Below are 18,821 nucleotides of genomic sequence, written 5' to 3'. Positions count from 1 at the left end.
GGGGGGCTGGTGAAATGTACGTTGAATTTATTCCGATTAGGATTTTTCGGAATTTTTAAGTACTTATAAGTTATACTTATGGACCATATTTTCGCTTATTTAGATCTTTATATAATTTTTAGGAATCAAAATTTGAATAAGTAATTTTTTAGTTACTTATTAATATTATGTATATTTTTAGGATAATAGTTCATAAAAATGGTTAGACAAAAATATGAAACGAATGTAATATTTGATTTAATATTTATTATACTCGGACCTTTTTAGTTTTTATCAATCATAAAATTTTGATAGATTAATATTAATTAGAAAGTAAATTAAATAATCATAGACCCAATATTTTTCAAACCCATTATAATATATCTTCTATCATTATTAAAACAGTAAAATAACTCAAAAAGTACTAGTTAGAATTTCAATGTAGATGCTTTAAAATTTACAAAAAAGTCATCTGATTAACAATTTACAGGGAAAAGGGCGATTTTAATTTTAAAAAAAGAAATTGGTATGCTACAGGACACTCATTAAATTATATTAAATTCTAAGTATTTGAAAATATGGTTCTTTAAGTTCAGATTTTTAATACATTTATTATTGAAGGGAAAATGGTGGTGAGTATACTCGGTTAATAAGTAATAACTCTATATGATACAATCATATATCTATATTATTATATTTATTTATGTGCGTATATATTCTTTATAGTTTATTGTACGTAATATTTACCAGATTAAAAGCGCCAATACCTAGGCGCACACCGCTCTCGAAATGCTCTTTGTAAGACTTCTCGTTTTCGGACCACGCGCGCGAGGTAAGTATGACATTACATTCTCTAGAAAAAAAAACATCATGATAGCATGCGTGCTAGATATTTATTAATTTATAAACTAACACACACACACACACACAAGACTACAAGAGGCATTCTCGACTTATACAGTTATACTTATACTAATTTATTAGTCCAAGACAGGGACTATAATATTATTATCAGACAGTAAATATAACCAGTTTTGTGCAAATATTGTGTAAATCACGAAACTAGAACCTTTGTTTTAAATTATTATAATATAAGTCCAAAACCAGAAATCATGTTATTTAAGTTTTAGTAGGTAAGTACAAACACTAAAACACCAAAAACTTGAATTATATTGATTTTAAAGGTTAAGTATTTGATTTGTTTAATATTATTTCTTCTTATATTCTGTACGTGCCTAAATTTAAAATTACATAAGAATGTAAATTGTTTTTCTTTAACAGTGAAATTTTTATGTTATTATTTTTGTGACAAACAATTATATAGAATATAAATTAATACACTATAAAAAAATAACTCAGGTGCCGAAGGTTTCACCTGGAAATAGAACTTTATCCAGAACCATGTACAAATCGCAAGTTGAAGACTGCTTAAGCGAATATAACCATTATTAATCAAAAATATTTATGACGTTATATTGACTAACAAAATCTAACAATATATTATTAATTATTATGTTCAATATGACATTACTAAACTGGTAGTCGCATGGAAGTCAGGGAGGTAAATAATAGAGGCGGGTCGAACTCCAAAATATGGTCTCAAACCGAACTGTTTAATTGTACTGAACCGAACATTTCGTTCAAACATCGAACCACACCTGAACTATATATTTATTATATTTCATTATTGAACTGAACCCAAACTAAACTTTTGAATTAAATGTCAAATTTAACTTGTTGTAGTCCTATGTCAGCCCAAAATAATTAACGACTATAGAGTAAGGAGTAGCCAATAGGACTAAATAAAAGTAAGGACCAATTTTATAAATGATAACGATTTATGAATATTGAATAACAATAATCAGTTAACTTTTAATATTGGTCAGTTAGTTACGAACTTCGATTAAATAAATAGTACAAAGCCAAAATAATTATGTAAGTCTATAAAATATAATCGATACCCGGACAGTATTGTGTATTTAATTTAATTTTTGCAACATTAAAATTAAAAATAACAATACATTCAACACATAGGATTTTTTCATCTTCGAACAGTTCGACCCACCTCTAGTAAATAATATAGGTATTACTCAATATTAGGAAGGTACTTCCTATATCACAAAACCAGACAATAGACTTAAACGTCTTGGTCGTACGATACGGGATGAACACATACTTGTACGAATTGTAGCAAGATCGTATTTTAATGCCAGCGCGGATGAAACTGACTAACGTCTCATCCTCGATGAATGTCAACAGCGCTTTGAGTAACAGTGCTTCTGCAAAACACAGTTCGGCGTGCAACTCGTCTGTACAGGTAATAAAAGTAATAATAATTAACAATAGGTGTTAAACATAAGACATTAATAGTTTCAGAAATAATTTAATGGTACCGGTTCAATATTATATTCTACAATGTTCACATAAAATATTATTCGTATTATTCGCGAATAAGGGCACTCTCTTGAGTATTATCTCTTTGGTTATTACTTATTAGGTGTATAAATATGTATTATTTTTGTTTTAAAAGCAAGATAAAAGAAGTTAAATTTCTTGGAATGATAACAAATTTCGATGAAACACAATTTAAAAAAAAAAACCTATTTGACATAATTTAATGTCGATATATACTGTAGTACAACGCAAACAATTAGATAATAGATATACAGGATAGGCAAGAAATACAATGAAGGAATGAATATATCGCGGCAAATAACAATAAATGGAATTTTAACTATCCATCGCGCATAATATATTATATCTATAGCATTATTAGCCTATAATATTATAATAAATTAGCCTATAATATATTACGGTATATTATGTTTGTTTGGATAATACATGTATTATTATTAACACCCAACTCTAACTAAATACCTATAGGTACCCTATGGAAACAGTATTGTACGAATATATAATATATATGCATATAACCAGCAAGATTTAGCTGATTTACAAATAAGATGGTCAGTAAACTCTAAACGGGCTGTCACCAAAAAAATATGACTCAAATGCAAACCAAAGCCCAAAAGTACCTACTAAGTAATAATATGTTATCGACAATATTTTTCATACAAGTAATAATATTTTATACCTGGACAATTTAATATGGTGTTTACGTATTTTATAGGATCATAAAAACATTAAATTAATTAGTTAAAAAACCTGTTGAGCTTATTTTTAAAAACGTATTATGTAAAATAGAATAATTAATACCAATAATACTATTAGTTTATTATGTCTATATGTTTTTGTTTATACGTAATATTATATTGCCATTAATAATCACCTATTAAATAATTTTTAATTTATAATAGATATTTTAATAATCAGAGTTATAACTAATTGAGTAGGTACCTTAAAATCAATTTTGAAATTCAATACTGAAAGTTGGTTATCAATTAAAGTATAATGGGTTTAAACTTTTAATTATACTAAATAATAAAATTGAATTTTTCGATTTCATCCCATTGTTAAGGTACAAAAGATCATATTATCTATTTTGCGCTTTTAGGCTGTCTAATAAATAATGCGATTTGTGCTTTTGGACACCACTGGATAAAACGTATTTTTGAAATTAAAACCAATATTATTATCAGTGTGTATTCTCATCGATCGCGTTTCCTTGAGTGTATTGGTAATAAAATATAAATAATAAATATAATAATACGCAACTTAGTAGTGTTATATTGTGCCATCCTAAAATATCTTGATCGATAAAAAAAAAAAATAGAAGAAAGTTTATTATTCAATATTAATGGCAAACTATACTAGAGTTCTGTTCAAATGGATCATAAAAATTATACTTTTTTAATACGTTTTAAAAATACTTATCTTTTGCATTTAAAAGAGCACATTATAGTGGCAATTAGTGATAAATTATTAAACTTGATTTTGAAATTTTTACGACTCAAACAAATTGGTAAAAAACACGTTCAATTAAATCGCTAATTGTTATTTCAATTAGCTATAAAACTACTATTGTAATAGTCTATACGTTCTGCTACAATCAACATTTTTTTTTTATCAATGAAGCATGTAAAAAATATAGGAGACAAATGAGTAGGTACTTATATAAGTACGCATCTAGATCGTTTCTAGAAGTATTAATCTTAGCAATAATAACGATATTAAATCGGTTTTAAATACATGTTAAGAAATTGAATGTATTATGTTGTACCTAATGTATGTTATTTTGAAATGCATACAAGCAGTATACGATATTTGATAGGGTTTTATTTTTTTTGTTTTATTTTATTTTATATTAGTTTTATTTTTTACTTCCAGAATGTACAACGAATGTTTGATCATTTTTATATGTAAAATTATCAGATCATACCTGCGATACATCCTATCTGTTTATAATACGTCCATACGTGCCTTACAACTATTTAGTTCCCTTGTTAACTCTCTTAAGAGTTAACAATTAATTGTTGCACTAATTATTGTACCAATAGGTTATTAGGTAGGTATTTTGTACCTACGTATACATATAAGGAAAATCGATAACCGTGAATTTTTTCAACGAGTGTTTATATGTACCGCTTATACATATTATTTGCAATCATTTTAGATCTAAAATTAAAATATAACTTCAATAACAAATTATATGTACTAGGTAACATTAGTTTTTGATTTTTATTAAATTTGAAATTAAATATGCTATAATATAGTTATCAACGGTGGCCGTGGTCACACGTTATATAGTAATTTTCAGGAAACTCATGAACTCGAAACGCTCTGATCATCTGCTGCTGCAGGAGTCAAGCCCAGATTAAACAATTATGAGCCCTAGGGGCTAATATAGCCTAACTTTTTAGTTAGCCCTCATGAAAAAAAGTGTTAAAAGGTTTATATTTATTATTTTAGTATATATAGGTATTATAAGTACCTACATAAAAATTTTATTTAGCTTTTACATATTTTTAAAATTCTTAAATAATTTCAGTTTCTATCTTGGTTAATAATAATTTTCAGATAGGTATCAATATAATTAAGGCAGATACTTATGTAATGGAACGTCAATTTTAATGTACACCAAATTAATGGTAATTAATATTCCATCGATACAACCTGCAGCAATACACAAGGAAAACTGCATTCTCAAAGAACATAATATAGTTTTTATACTTGATTCCCTACATCTGGGCTTATGTGTGGTAAGGTAATGACGTTAACATCTACGTCTCTACAATTTAAATTTAAATTTTATTTTTATTTCGTTTGCCTCATATTTTTCTGGTTTCCCGATTGGTACGCTATTTTAAAGTTATTTTAAGAACTTATTACAATATCTATATATTATGTATGTGCGTACATGGGTGGTTAGAGGGTCCACTAACTCACCCCTGAAAATATTTCTAGTCAGGCTACAGAATTCAAAAACGTATTAATATAAATAGCATACCCGGCGTGTACGAGTCGTAGTTAGGCTTTTTCATTATGTTCCCGATGGACTGCGTCAGAGTGGTTTTTCTGCGATACGAATTGCACAAACGGATACTGGATTTCAGCGCCGCGGACGCTTTCTGTATGCTCGCCTGCATAAAGAATTATATGTATTCGTAAAAAAACACGATATTGTTATTATTTCTGGTGAAATATTTAATATATATCACCGGTGTTATTATACTGCAGCAGAGTGATTCATCAAGTATGCTCACTTGTAGGTTTCAATTAATAACGAATTTATTTAAATTCTGATTTTGGGAATTTTTTAGTATGGGTACTATTGAGAACCATATTTTAAAATTTTTAGATTTTTATGCCATTTATAAAGTGCCGTGGGGCGATACCATTTTTCATAAATCATCCGCTTAAGAGGATGTCTCACACCCGTATTTCTATCCTATAATAAGTCAGAAGCTACTCTTTCAAATGTTGATTTAGATTTTATATGCATAAAAGTTCAAAAAAATCATCAATACAATTGACAGAAAAAAGGTTGGTTCTCGTTTGAAAAAAATAAGTGTGTATGTGTAAACAGTAGTTTTGTATGTGTAAAAAGTATTTTTCAAAGTATATTTTAAATACTTAAACATTTTAAAAATTAGAATTTAATTAAACTCATTATTAAAGGAAAAAATGGAGGTGAGCATGTTTGGAGAATCAGTCTGTATACGATGAGCTATTCCGTTCAATGTCATAATATGCGGTATTAAGATCGATGTCATCAATTTAAACTTTACTTTTTTACCGGCATGAACATTCTCAACGTGCCAATTGTGTTTGGTGTATATAATTAAAAGTGTATTATATAAAAAAAAATATTAGCAGAAAGATTGTACAAATAACATTAAGTACAAATATTAATAAATACAACTAAATTATTATTTCAGTGGACGAGGCCTTGACACAAACTAGACCTACAGAATCATATCGCGGTTTTGATTTTTGTTTTTTGCACACAAGTCCTTGACAAATAAACAACATATTTTTAGTCAAAACACAAATGACTAGAATAGGTATATGTTTAGTATGTGATTTGCATAGTATAAAAATTAAAACAACATTAACCTGTTCAAATGTGAGTAAAGCTTCTAGAAACAGAAAAATTGATCTCCCAATGGTGTGATACATGCTCGTTCCAACCCTATAAAACCATAATTAAAATTATAGATTAAACGATTGACAAACATATTAATTCTTAAGCACATAACAATTCAATAGGCAATACAAATTATAATATTACAAAGTATTATTTTCATCAGATGTACATTACATACTTAATAACGTCCTATGGCCTATGTTGCCGCGGGTTACCCAATAAATAATAACGTCGTAGGTAGTACGGTATAACTTATAATAATAAACATATCAACATTTATCGTGTTATACTATTTAACCATATAAGTCCCTACACTAACATTTCCGGTATGGCAATAATTATTGTGATATTTTAAAATTTTAAATTGAACAACATTGAAACTATAGGTAGAAACATACATAACAATAATAATAATACCATTGGCGTCCATTGCAAAACAACAAAGTGAACAGAATATATTTTTCAAATTATTATTCAAATCTTCTTATTCATGCTACATAATACAATAATATATATAACGTGAATGTTTTAAATATGTTTCAACCATTTTTCATTTTGTGGACAGAATCAGCAACTATATGATAGTTATACAGTCTATATCATATTTTTAAGGAACGCTTAATTTTTAAGATACAATGTATAAAATTATATTATAATATCAATAATAACATGTAACGTTCAGCGTTCCAAATGCGTAGATTATTATTACCGTTTATTTTTTATGGCCTGTTTACACAGCTGATTTATTCAAAAATGTTACAAATATTATGATACACATTATAATGTCAACGCTATGCCAGTACAGCGCGTGAATACAAATTAGGTATTAAAATCGACTTTATATGGAAATTAGTGAAAACCCATTAAAGTACCATTTGCACACTGCTTGCCAAATGGAGTAGTATTAAGGGCCAAACTCAGATGAAGGGAGCCTAACAAAATGTCTTGCTTTTTTATTTTAAAACTTAAGTCTCGCGATAAAACCACAACAATACTGGTCTACGTAATAGTGACCAGTACGTCTAGGTACTCGAGAATTTTCTGAAAGCTTGCGTTTATGATGAGCATAATATAAGTGCAATCGGAATTAGTCAATGGGATTTTATAAAGGAACGTGCAGTTTCCAAGCCATGGCAGAAAAAAATTTTGTTAAAACTTAAAATAATTACACTATTATTTACGTTTTAAAAGTTGTTAAATACTTAAATGTACCTATTACCTATGTTTAATTTTTATTTTGCGGACTCAAACCCATCATAAATAATATTATACCTATATTGACTATATTATAAATATGTTTATGTACAAATCAGGCGGATTTAACATATACTCATATGACTATATTGATAACAATAAGTGTAAGAAAAGATTGGATAGCTGCAGCCGTTAAGTGTTAAAGTACTAATTATAGATTTTACATTTATATATTTTACTTTTTTCTTAAATAATATAGTGATTAATATATAATTGATGAACATAAATTGTTTTAGTTTTTAACTACGTTGGCTATAATTAAATACATTTATACCTTAAAGTGTGATTATATTTTTTTTTAATGTGTAAAAGGGTAAGTAATAAAGAGTGGTACATAAAACTTTCTACCAGGTCTGCAAATTTGTTAACATGGCACTGCGTTATAAATTATAGCTATAGAGCAACAATACTTGTTACTACCTATATACTATAATACTATATATAGTGTGTAATAATTTTCAATTAATTATTATTCATTACTTTATACGTAGGTACATACTTTATTGTGATCACAGCCAAATGAAAATATCACACTGAACCAAATTATTTAAAACGAATTCGGTGCGATCCACGACCTATGCACTTAATGTATTTAGGAAAATGGTAAAAAAAGGTTCTCTCTCAAAACTTTTCTATGGTTAAAACTTTTAAAACTATTACCACAAACAGCTATAATATTTCGGGAAAAATTAAATTTATGTTTTTGTGTTACTTATACCGATATACAAATCTGCAGAGGTACCTACTAAGCCAACTATTTAAGTATAGAGTTAATTAAATGAAATATTTTAGAAATCGAACAGTTAATTTCCGTTAAATATTGAAATATAGCTGTTACCACTAACCTACATAGATGTTAAAGTAGATATATATTGGCAGGACTGCAGGAGACAGTTATAACTTATTAGCGATAGCCGATAGGAGATGGGAGACTACACTATGTTACAAGGTGATTCGCCTGCATGCTTACGCCTTTTCTTAAATAATGCAGTCATTCATAATCTGATTAATATAATTTTAAAATATACTCAAAGACCATATTATTTAAAATGCTTGAGATTTTTTGTAATTCAGGATAATAATGCCCAAACCCACGGATGAATACTGATAACTAAGCCACCGGTAGTTATCTTAGGTAAGGTTAGTAAATACAATAATATAATATATACCTACTATTGCTTATTTGCTTGTATTCGATCTTACTATCACCAAAGAATAAAGATAACTGCCAGCGGCTCAGTAATCTGCAATCATGCACGAATGGGGTTGTTCTATATTGCTACTAACTTCTGTTTTTCAAATGAGAACTCTACAGTAAATTATTTAGCGTATAATTATTCTGAAAATGTTGACGTATTAGAATCAAAATTTGAACGAGTAGTTATTAATATATTTAACTTTGGACGCCAAGGATAATAGTTTCATGTTTCAAAGTTTTATTTTGAACGTTTTAGTAAATTATTAATGATTAATCTATCAACATTTATAGTTTATCAAAATGGGCCAAGTATAATAAATACCTACTAGATTCAATATTACATATAATATTTTAAATTTTAGCTACTCGTTCAGATTTTGAATTAGGTGTATCTAAATGTATACAATAACATTTTCGAAAAAATTATCCACTACGAATAATTTACAGTGACAATGAGGTTCCTAATTTGAAAAACTGAAGTTTGTATCGCCACAGGACATTCCTTAGAAGTACTTGATATGAAAAAAATCAAGAATTTAAAAATATGTTCTTTGGCCAATGGCTATACTTGAAAATTCCAAAATCAGAATTATTATTAAAGGAAAATGGAGGTGAGCATGCTTTTTGGTGAATCTTCCCGTATAATTTTATACGAAATGAAAATAAATAAACTTTATGTATTAGATATTGTATTAGAAAATAAACAGTATAGACGCGTGTGATTACAAAAACGGGTGAAGAAGATGAATAATATAAATTTTTCAGTAAAACAAGGTCTATACTAAGTCCAAGAGTAGATTACGGTTTAATGCAATTCTGAGTATAGAATTCGCTATGGAATGGGCCGATAGGTAATTCAACAAGTCTGTTGTAGTGCAATTAAAAAAAGTACATATTATTAAAATTTAAATAATAAAATATATTATCCGCTAACACCATGCCGTTTATACTCGTCTGTATAACGACTATACATTACATCGTATACTTGCAGAAAGGTGACTCATTACTTAAGGGTTTACAGTTGTCTTTCATTATTTCAAAAAGTTAGATGTCATCCCAAAACAAAATTTTGCAAAAAAATTTAGGTTTTTGAGTATTTTACTCCTAGTAAATTCTAAAAGCGGCGCGCGGCGGGAAAAACAAAAAAAAAAAAATTAAAGTTGGTCATTAATGTGAAGAAAAAAGTACTTGGTCAAAATCAAGTGTAACAAAGATATCTTGAATTTCAGTCAGGGCATTCTCATTGGGATTCACGTCCGATCCATCAATCAAGAATCTAGCTTAAATATTGTAATTGAAAAACGTACTAATGTATTCAAAAAAGAATAATTGCGTCAGTTAAATACTCATAATCTACATTATTAACATCAAGCGCGCGTGGGTACGAGTTTAAATTTAATACGAATATGTACGTAGCTTATAATAATTGGGTAATAATATGTGTTTATACATTAACTTAAATACGCTTATTACGTATGCCTATATAGGTACCTATATAATATTATAGCAATGTAAAAACTATGTGAAATTATTCAAGAAACGAGGCAGTACTTCATGTCAATTGCGCAATGTCAAGGTCAGCGTAATATAATATAATATGTACCTATATGCAAAATATGAAATAATCATTTTTTAATATGCCTAATAGAAAAAAAATGCAATTTTGTATAAAATGCATTTCCCATACTTATAATCCCATTGATTATAAATACAATACAAGCATTTACAATGATATTACACTTTTCCGAGTACAGTACCTATACTGGCGATTATTAAATTTCTCGTACAGCACTCTCATAATATACATTTTTGTTCTACCTCCGTGTTATTCAATATTTATCAAACATAATAAGTTTATTTTTTACAAAAACTTTTGTTCCCGAGGTACACATACCGTCATACCCACTCAATTGTCCTTTCGTTTTTATATTATAGAACGATGCAGCCATATACTCCATTATAAGGCCCGATCATTATAATATTTTAGTACAGTAGATTATTATTGTGTTAAACGTCGATATCTCGACTCAACTTAAATCCAAATGAAATAATTACCATTACAATTGTATTAATTAATAACCTAACACTCGATATCTCGACATTTAATCGGTTCTCATTAAGTTTCGACATAACGAGAGTTTACTGTAATTTAGTTTCAGCTTGAATTAACAATATATCAAACAATTTAAGTTGAACCCACAAATGTATTTTGGGCTTTTTCAAAAACAATATATACAATATATACAATATATATTATAACACTATAGACCATAAGTCAAAACTATTTATAATTGATAAAATGATAAATATGTTTTATTTAACATGTAGATAGGACCTATATATTTTAATTTTAGCCCTTCATATCCAGTTAATATTTAACTAACATGACAACTATACAACATTAAAAATCAAATTTTCAGAAAATTTCAAGAAAATTTTTTTTAAAATTTTAAATAACATCTCTAAAGATTCAAATACCAAATATTGGTTGTCAATTAATGATATTATTATTTTCATTTTTCTTTATAGGATATAGGTGCAGCATATGCAATATTATACAGTCTTGTTATAAGTACCTACTTGAGTAAAAGTACTCAAATACATTTTAAGTAGGTAATTACTCTGATACATACCTATTTTAAATACTTTTAAAAAAGTGCTCGGGCGTAATGTGTTATATATTTTCTCAAAGTATGATACCTATCAATCAGTATTTAAAATCAAAAACTTTTAGTTAATTTTAGTTTATAATTTTATAATTTCTATAAATAATTAATTTAATTACATTAAAAAAAATGACATGGATACTTGCATGATAGTCTTAACATAAAACCACATAAATATTATTCAAATTTGATAGAACCTTTATTTTTATTCATATACATTACACATAGTTTCAAATTTACATATGATCATTTTCAAGGGTATAGCCCATATATTTAATTTAAAATACCATTATTGTTTATATCTATATTACAATATAGAAATTACAAAAAGTGTGCTGAAACAAAGGTAGGTTCGAAGATAGTAGGAAATCACTCTTCGATTTTATAATAAAATGGTAAATATCTTATAATAGAAATAAGCAATTCTAATGCATTTTTTCACAAGTGATATATATTTTTTTTATGTTTCACATACTTCACTGAACTTTCTAATAAGAAAAATAGATGGGTAAGTTGGTAATTTATAGTTACACAAAACGATTAAGTACCAATACAATTTTCCATAAAAGTAATGTACTTACTAGAAAATTTCATAAAACTTTGTTTTAAATTGTTTTTAAGGTAAACAAAATTACATTAAAAATTTTTAAGTATTTACAAGTATCAGCTATAAATGCTTGTTTTATGGATTTTCACTCTAATATAGGTATTTATTATTTATTATTTTTAAAGTAAGTGTCTGCAGTGTACATATAGTACCTACATAAATATTTAAAAAAAATATCTTTTATAAATTATAAACACAAAATTATTATACTGTTTTCCGTTTAAAACAATAGGTATACACCTACTTTACTTCTATCGTTTTTCTGCGCAGAGCTTTTTCTAGCCAACAGGATGTACGATATAATCTATATACTAATCCATAAGGTTTTTTTTATAAAACCCCCCCAACAAGACGAATAATACTTTATTTAACTTATGGACTTTAGTAAATCCTTAGAATTAACTCTAGATATGAGATCCGGCTTAGATAATATGTATACCCGCGTATAAAGAAATATATACAACTATGAACTGATCTATTTACATATTTATAAACGTAATAGTATAATTTTCTTATCTTAAATGCAACTAACTATATTATAATTACATTTTATATTATTAACACTGTAAATTCATATGATACATCCGTTTTATGAATATAACGTACATTATAGTATTAAAGGTATACCTATACATACCATGGTTCCAATATATGTTGAGCCTCGTCGAATTTATTGTTGAAAAACAAATGTATAGCAATTTTTGAATCCGATAAAGCCGTATTCAAGTCCATTTTACAGTGCCTGAAAATAACAAAACTGATTTAAAAAAACATTATTAAGTGAAAGTACATATTATTATAATTTAAAATTTCTTTTAAACGTTATTGCTAATGTACTCGCATATCTAATAATATAATCCATCAACATTAATGAACCTTGTGTAAGAAATTTTTAAAAGTTACATTTTTATTCATTTACATTTTAAACAAATGCAGATTATTATAAAAAATAAATTGATTCTTCATACTTAAATTATCTATATAATAATTGAATTATTAGTTTATTTACTTTTACATTTAGGCATTCTTATAATTCATAAACTAAATAATAAATATAGGTAATATAAGTTTATTTGCAATCGAAAATTAAATTATTTCGATCTAAATAGGTCAACAACTTTGTTAATATTATTGAAGTTCTTTTTATGATATTAGTTTCAACAATTTAATCTATGCGAAAATTTGTCTGGTTTATCATATTTCATCGTTTCTAGTTGTATATACCAGAATTGTATTTCATAATTTTATCAATAAGAATCCGACATTTAAAAAGTTATAGTTTTTAATTTAATTTAATAAGATTAAAAGTTTAATTCCACTTGTTTCCCTCTTTGGTTATTATTCCACATGAAATAATTATACGGATTATCCAAATTAATGTCTCAGTTTCGTTATATAACAAATACGTATGTAAGGTACATTCGACTAGTCGAGTAGTTGTGAACAAGTGAAGGGTTGTCTGTAATACATTATAAGCATATAGGTATCATTATATAATTTATAAAAAGGGAGTTTTTGATATTTGTTCTATTTTATTATCAAAGGAATACCATTCGTTTATTATTTAGTTCTTAGTAATTTTTTTTTCCTGTATTTTAATATTTTAAATCTGGCATCCCCGAGTAAAAACGGGAGTTGGTAAACTGGTTCCAAAACACCTTTTTTGTAGTAAACTGAGTCCCGAAATCGAAAAGGTTTAAGGTAAACCTCCAAAAAGCTCATTTTTCCATATCACTTTTATAGGCCCAGGAATTTCCATGTTAACATGCGTGGTAAATATAAGTTTATTTGTTTTCTCAATTGATTTTTAATAATTATTTTCATTTATAATGTTGTCATATTTATATAAAAAATCGTAATTAAGTATGTACTTTTAATACATATATACGTATATATATTCGGTTATATGTAACTATTTTTTGTTATTACGTATAGCATAAAACTGTATATGAATTCTTTCACCATATTTCACCATTTTTTGTCTCAAATAAATGTCTTTTTCTATTGTTATTATCTTATTTTTAATAACCTCTTAGCTACATATTTCCATGTATGCTGTATGCATCTATTTAAATGTTTTTGAATATATCAATACAATTATAGATGTTTGGATGAAAGCAATTAAACATTCCATTAAACAATCGGTAATCACTAATTGGTTTATCTAGAATGTAGAGAACTATTATATTTCAAAAAATTTAATTATATTATTACTGGGATTCAACTTGTCTATCGGCTAACAAGTTAAAGTTTTTTGGACTCAATTTAAATAATATTCACCCATTTATTTTATATAGCCCCTATAAAAATAACACCAGAAATCTTGGGTTGGATTTTCAAGCTATGTATTAGGTACCTTTCAGTTTTCAGAATATTTTACGACTCACATACACACAGTTACAGTCGTAACTAAATACCTATACTAAGATAATATTGTGTACATATGTGTTTGCAAGTACGTGCCAATTATAGGTCGTCGTCGCCTATTTAATTTCTGTCTAAAAAATAACAATAAGAAATAACCGCTATATACGATAACAAAATTATTTATTCAATATAATTTATAATGTATGTAATTTATGATAAATGACATTTCATTATCAGCAATCGGTATGACGGTAAAACAAAGGTTTCCCAAGAACACAAGTTTCTGGTATAACCCATTCCTTGGAGTAGGAGGTTACACCTGGACCTGGATATGATTTAATGTTATAAGTTGGACATGGAATTTCTAGGACTCTTCCATTCCAAAGTGTCTGGTCGCCTGTGATTGGCCGAAGGACCGCAAATATGAATTATTTGAACAGTGTACGACATTATATGAATACTATATTTCTTATAGAATAAATCTAACTAAAGTTGAATTTTAGTTAATGGTAGGAAATCCATTTATATTTGACGCGATTTATTAATTACCAGTTCAGCCATCGCCGCCGACCAGTAAACGCCTACCGGGCGTCTACCCCCAAAGGTATCTGCAAGATTCAAGCGCAATCCGCTGATACCCAAATAAAAATTAAACTAAAAAAATTAAATTAAATAAAATAAAAAAACACATCGTTGTAAAACGAATACATTCATCGCTCCAAACATAATTTAAAATTAAAAGATAGATTAGGTATCATTATATAACTTTCATACATTTTGAATGACACAATAATACATTTTTTTTAAGAACATTTCAAATTAAAATTTTGGACTTCAAAATTGTAAGTTTCTTATAATGGATCATCAGAAAATTAAAACAGTTTATATACAGGGTGATTCCCCAAGCATGCTCACCTCCATTTTTCTTTTAATAATAAATCTATTCAAATTCTGATATAGGTATGTAACATATGACAAAAATATGTCTAATTTTAAGTCTAGAATTTAAAAAACATAGTAGTCTGTAGACTTAATGTATATTTGCAAATTTGAAAATCCGTTTTTGAACAACACAATTATTAAAGAAATAAGGGGGTGAGCTGCAACTCTGTATATAATAATATGTATGTATTATATATATCTAGGTTTGAAAAATACTCTTGATTTCTATATAAATAATTGACTTATGTTGTAAAATTATTATTATATTATAAATAAAATGCATAGTTAATTTTTAACTACCTAAACAATGTGTCGGCAAAAATCGAGTTGTCAGCTAATTACACCGTCACCGACCGGTACCCTCCATCGTCTCGTGTCTATATATTACATTAATACATTATACCTAATGCGTTTTTTATGTGAAATTTCTCGGGATATGAGTGTATTAGCGATTCGGGATTTTGCTAATCAACATAATATGACATTAAATGAAGATTCGATTTAGACTAACAGTTTGAAATATTTACTTTTATTATTTAAATTATTAGTAATAATTATATTATGTAGGTACATTATACACGTATATTATGTATATTATATGTTGTAGGTACATTCAATTTCTTAAATACATGACTGTTTTGTATATGTTCAATGTAATGTGTGTCCAATAACCCAGTCAAATTAGACGAAAATTAGGCTTCTGTGCGGAAAAAATCCCGTCAAGCTGAAATTTGGCATACCGCATACACCTTTATAACGTCGTCATAAAATGTATAAAGTTTTCCACGAAATCGCGTGCACGTCAAAGGTTATTCAAGGCCAAAGGTCACGAAAATGACTTAATATCTCGCTTGTTGTTAGGCATACGATAAAAAGTTTCAAACAAAAAATATAGAGGAGGGAATAATCTACAAAAAAAGTATTGTAATATTTTCACGTAAGAGTTATTGTTTTTGAGCTATAAAGCCTTAAAAGTACATAAAGAAATTGGATTTTTTCACCAAGAACAAACAGCCTTTGCGTTAATATCTCACTTTAACCTGGTTGTGTAAAAATAAGTTTCAAATAAAAATTATAGAGGAAAAAATTATCTACAAGATGGGGTTTTTTTAAATGTATATATGTTATTTCACTGCCCCATACTGACAGTATTCACCTGTAAGAAAATTACGAGTACATAATATAACGATATTAAGAATACATTTGTTTATGCGTGGTGTATCATTTAGAATATTGTCATCTGGAATCACCAGTAGTAATGAAATTAACCTACTGTTCTGATACTTATAACGTTGGTTTGGTGAAATGAATAGTAAGGTTGGATTAACATTTGATAACTTTAAATTCAAGCGAGCGACCAGAGTTCTCCCGCTTTTGAGGGTTAAAAGCTTTGTTAAAGTACACGATTTTTCAATTTCTATATAGATCCTTTACTACTGTTTCAAAGAATTTGTTTAAATTAAAATTCCAAGAAAATATACATGAATATTTACAATTTGAATTATCTCCGTACCCTTTGGCTCTATTTGACGAAGTAGGTATGCAAAAAACTAATAAATCCGCAGTATTCAACTGTTTCAAACCAAGTCTTATTGAATTGGTTACTTCTAACTCAACCTATATCATTGACGGTGGATTCTTTTACATCGTGCTGTATGGCATCAGATATTCAGATTGGAACTTTTAACTGTATATAAAATAAATATATATGCAATATTTGAAAAGACATTTTGGGTCCCATATAGCCGTTGTATTTTATGGATATGACGATAATAGTAAAAACATAAAGGCGATGAAACCGTGTCGACGGTGTGCGGTAGTTATAGGGTATTTGGAATTTGTTTTTAATGATTCTACTATGGTCTATGACCTACAAACCAAAAAACATTTTTATTAGTTTTTTTTTTAATAATTTAACTATTAAATTTGATTATTTATACAAGACGTATTGCCTGACACAACGTCTCCTCTCAGAATCATTTTTCGTATACAATGATTTATCATTGAATTCAAATATTTATCACATCCATTACAATGACATGCTCGACAACTACTGTACAGGCGTACAGCAGAAACTGTTAACTGAAAACTATTAAGTATATTTCAAAATAACTAGGAAAAACAAAAAAAAATTTGGGAAAACCGATATTTTTAAATAAATTTTGTTTTTTTCTTGAAATTTAAAAATTATATTATAACTGTAGAGAATTGATTTTTTCACCAAATATTTATAGATGCATTTTATAGATAATATAATATAATTTTAAAAATAAGTTGGTTCTTTTTGTGCTATTTATAGACTTTGAAAATGTCGTAAATTAAATACAATATAAATTTTGCCATGAGTAAAAATCCTGAAAATGTAATAAGTTGTAATATTATGTAATATTATATGAAAATTTGAAATAACTTAATTATTATTATACAATAAGTATATACGATCTATTTTTGATTACAATTAGTCCAACCTACCGGCTACCATTGGCATTACTAAGAGAACAAAACTATTAATAGCAATTAAGCAATATAAATAATAAATATATAGGCTGACAGACTCCGCTCAGAATCGTTTTTCGTACCTATGGAATGATTTATTTTGCATACCATTCTTAAATATCAGATAAACTGTTTTCAAATTAGAGAAGCCTATTTTGTAGGCAGGGTGGTGTGGTATGCGCTGTTCATTAGTTTATAGGTCTATGGTTGTTGATAAGTAATTATAAGAACAGGGATGTCAACGAAATATTTAAAAAAATGGCTGCAGATTCAAAAGTTGCGCACTTTATGGGACCCCCTTACTTAATTTACTCTAATATTTAAGTTGACAACACAAAATTAGTTATGCTGGACTCAAATTTGCTATGTAAGACAATTGTTTGTACGTTTTTAAATTGTAAGACGGAATATTGTGTATATTAACTATAATGATATAATATTTATTTTATCCAATGCCAAAGCCCTTGAAACTAGTGATGTATATTATATTATAAACATACAGCGAAATCAAGAAATATTAAAAAAATAAAATCGTCCCAATGAGTAAAGGTAGATATTAATATTTCTTCTTTTATTGCCAGTCGTCGAATGAAAATATATAAAATCCATTATAGTACGATTTTATATTTCATTACCTCTATACATATTTGAGTTAAGCCTGTTCATTTTTTAAATTATGTTTGTTGTACATATTTGTTTATATAAAAAGAGTCTTATGTAAATAAAAATAGAATATGGGCCATAATATTTAAAAAACTGTGGGTC

At 27.3% G+C, this 18,821-nt stretch overlaps 1 protein-coding gene across 3 annotated transcripts in view; it reads right to left on the bottom strand.

The window, feature by feature from the left end:
* Positions 1-18,821, bottom strand: part of LOC132934916 (tetratricopeptide repeat protein 39B-like) — a 108,174-nt gene that overhangs the window by 26,001 nt on the left and 63,352 nt on the right. For all 3 annotated transcript variants that reach the window (XM_061001336.1, XM_061001335.1, XM_061001334.1), the window contains 5 exons: positions 12,889-12,993; positions 6,496-6,571; positions 5,387-5,519; positions 2,156-2,288; positions 727-832 (listed from right to left, as the gene is read on the bottom strand). In XM_061001336.1, coding sequence (XP_060857319.1) covers positions 727-832; positions 2,156-2,288; positions 5,387-5,519; positions 6,496-6,571; positions 12,889-12,983 — 543 coding nt within the window. In that variant the 5' untranslated portion in view covers positions 12,984-12,993. The remainder of the gene's footprint in view (positions 1-726; positions 833-2,155; positions 2,289-5,386; positions 5,520-6,495; positions 6,572-12,888; positions 12,994-18,821) is intronic.

Source organism: Metopolophium dirhodum, chromosome 1, assembly GCF_019925205.1.
Source record: "Metopolophium dirhodum isolate CAU chromosome 1, ASM1992520v1, whole genome shotgun sequence".
NCBI lineage: Eukaryota > Metazoa > Arthropoda > Insecta > Hemiptera > Aphididae > Metopolophium > Metopolophium dirhodum.
Note: the sequence above shows the minus strand (reverse complement) of the source record. Positions and strands in the feature narration are given on the sequence as shown.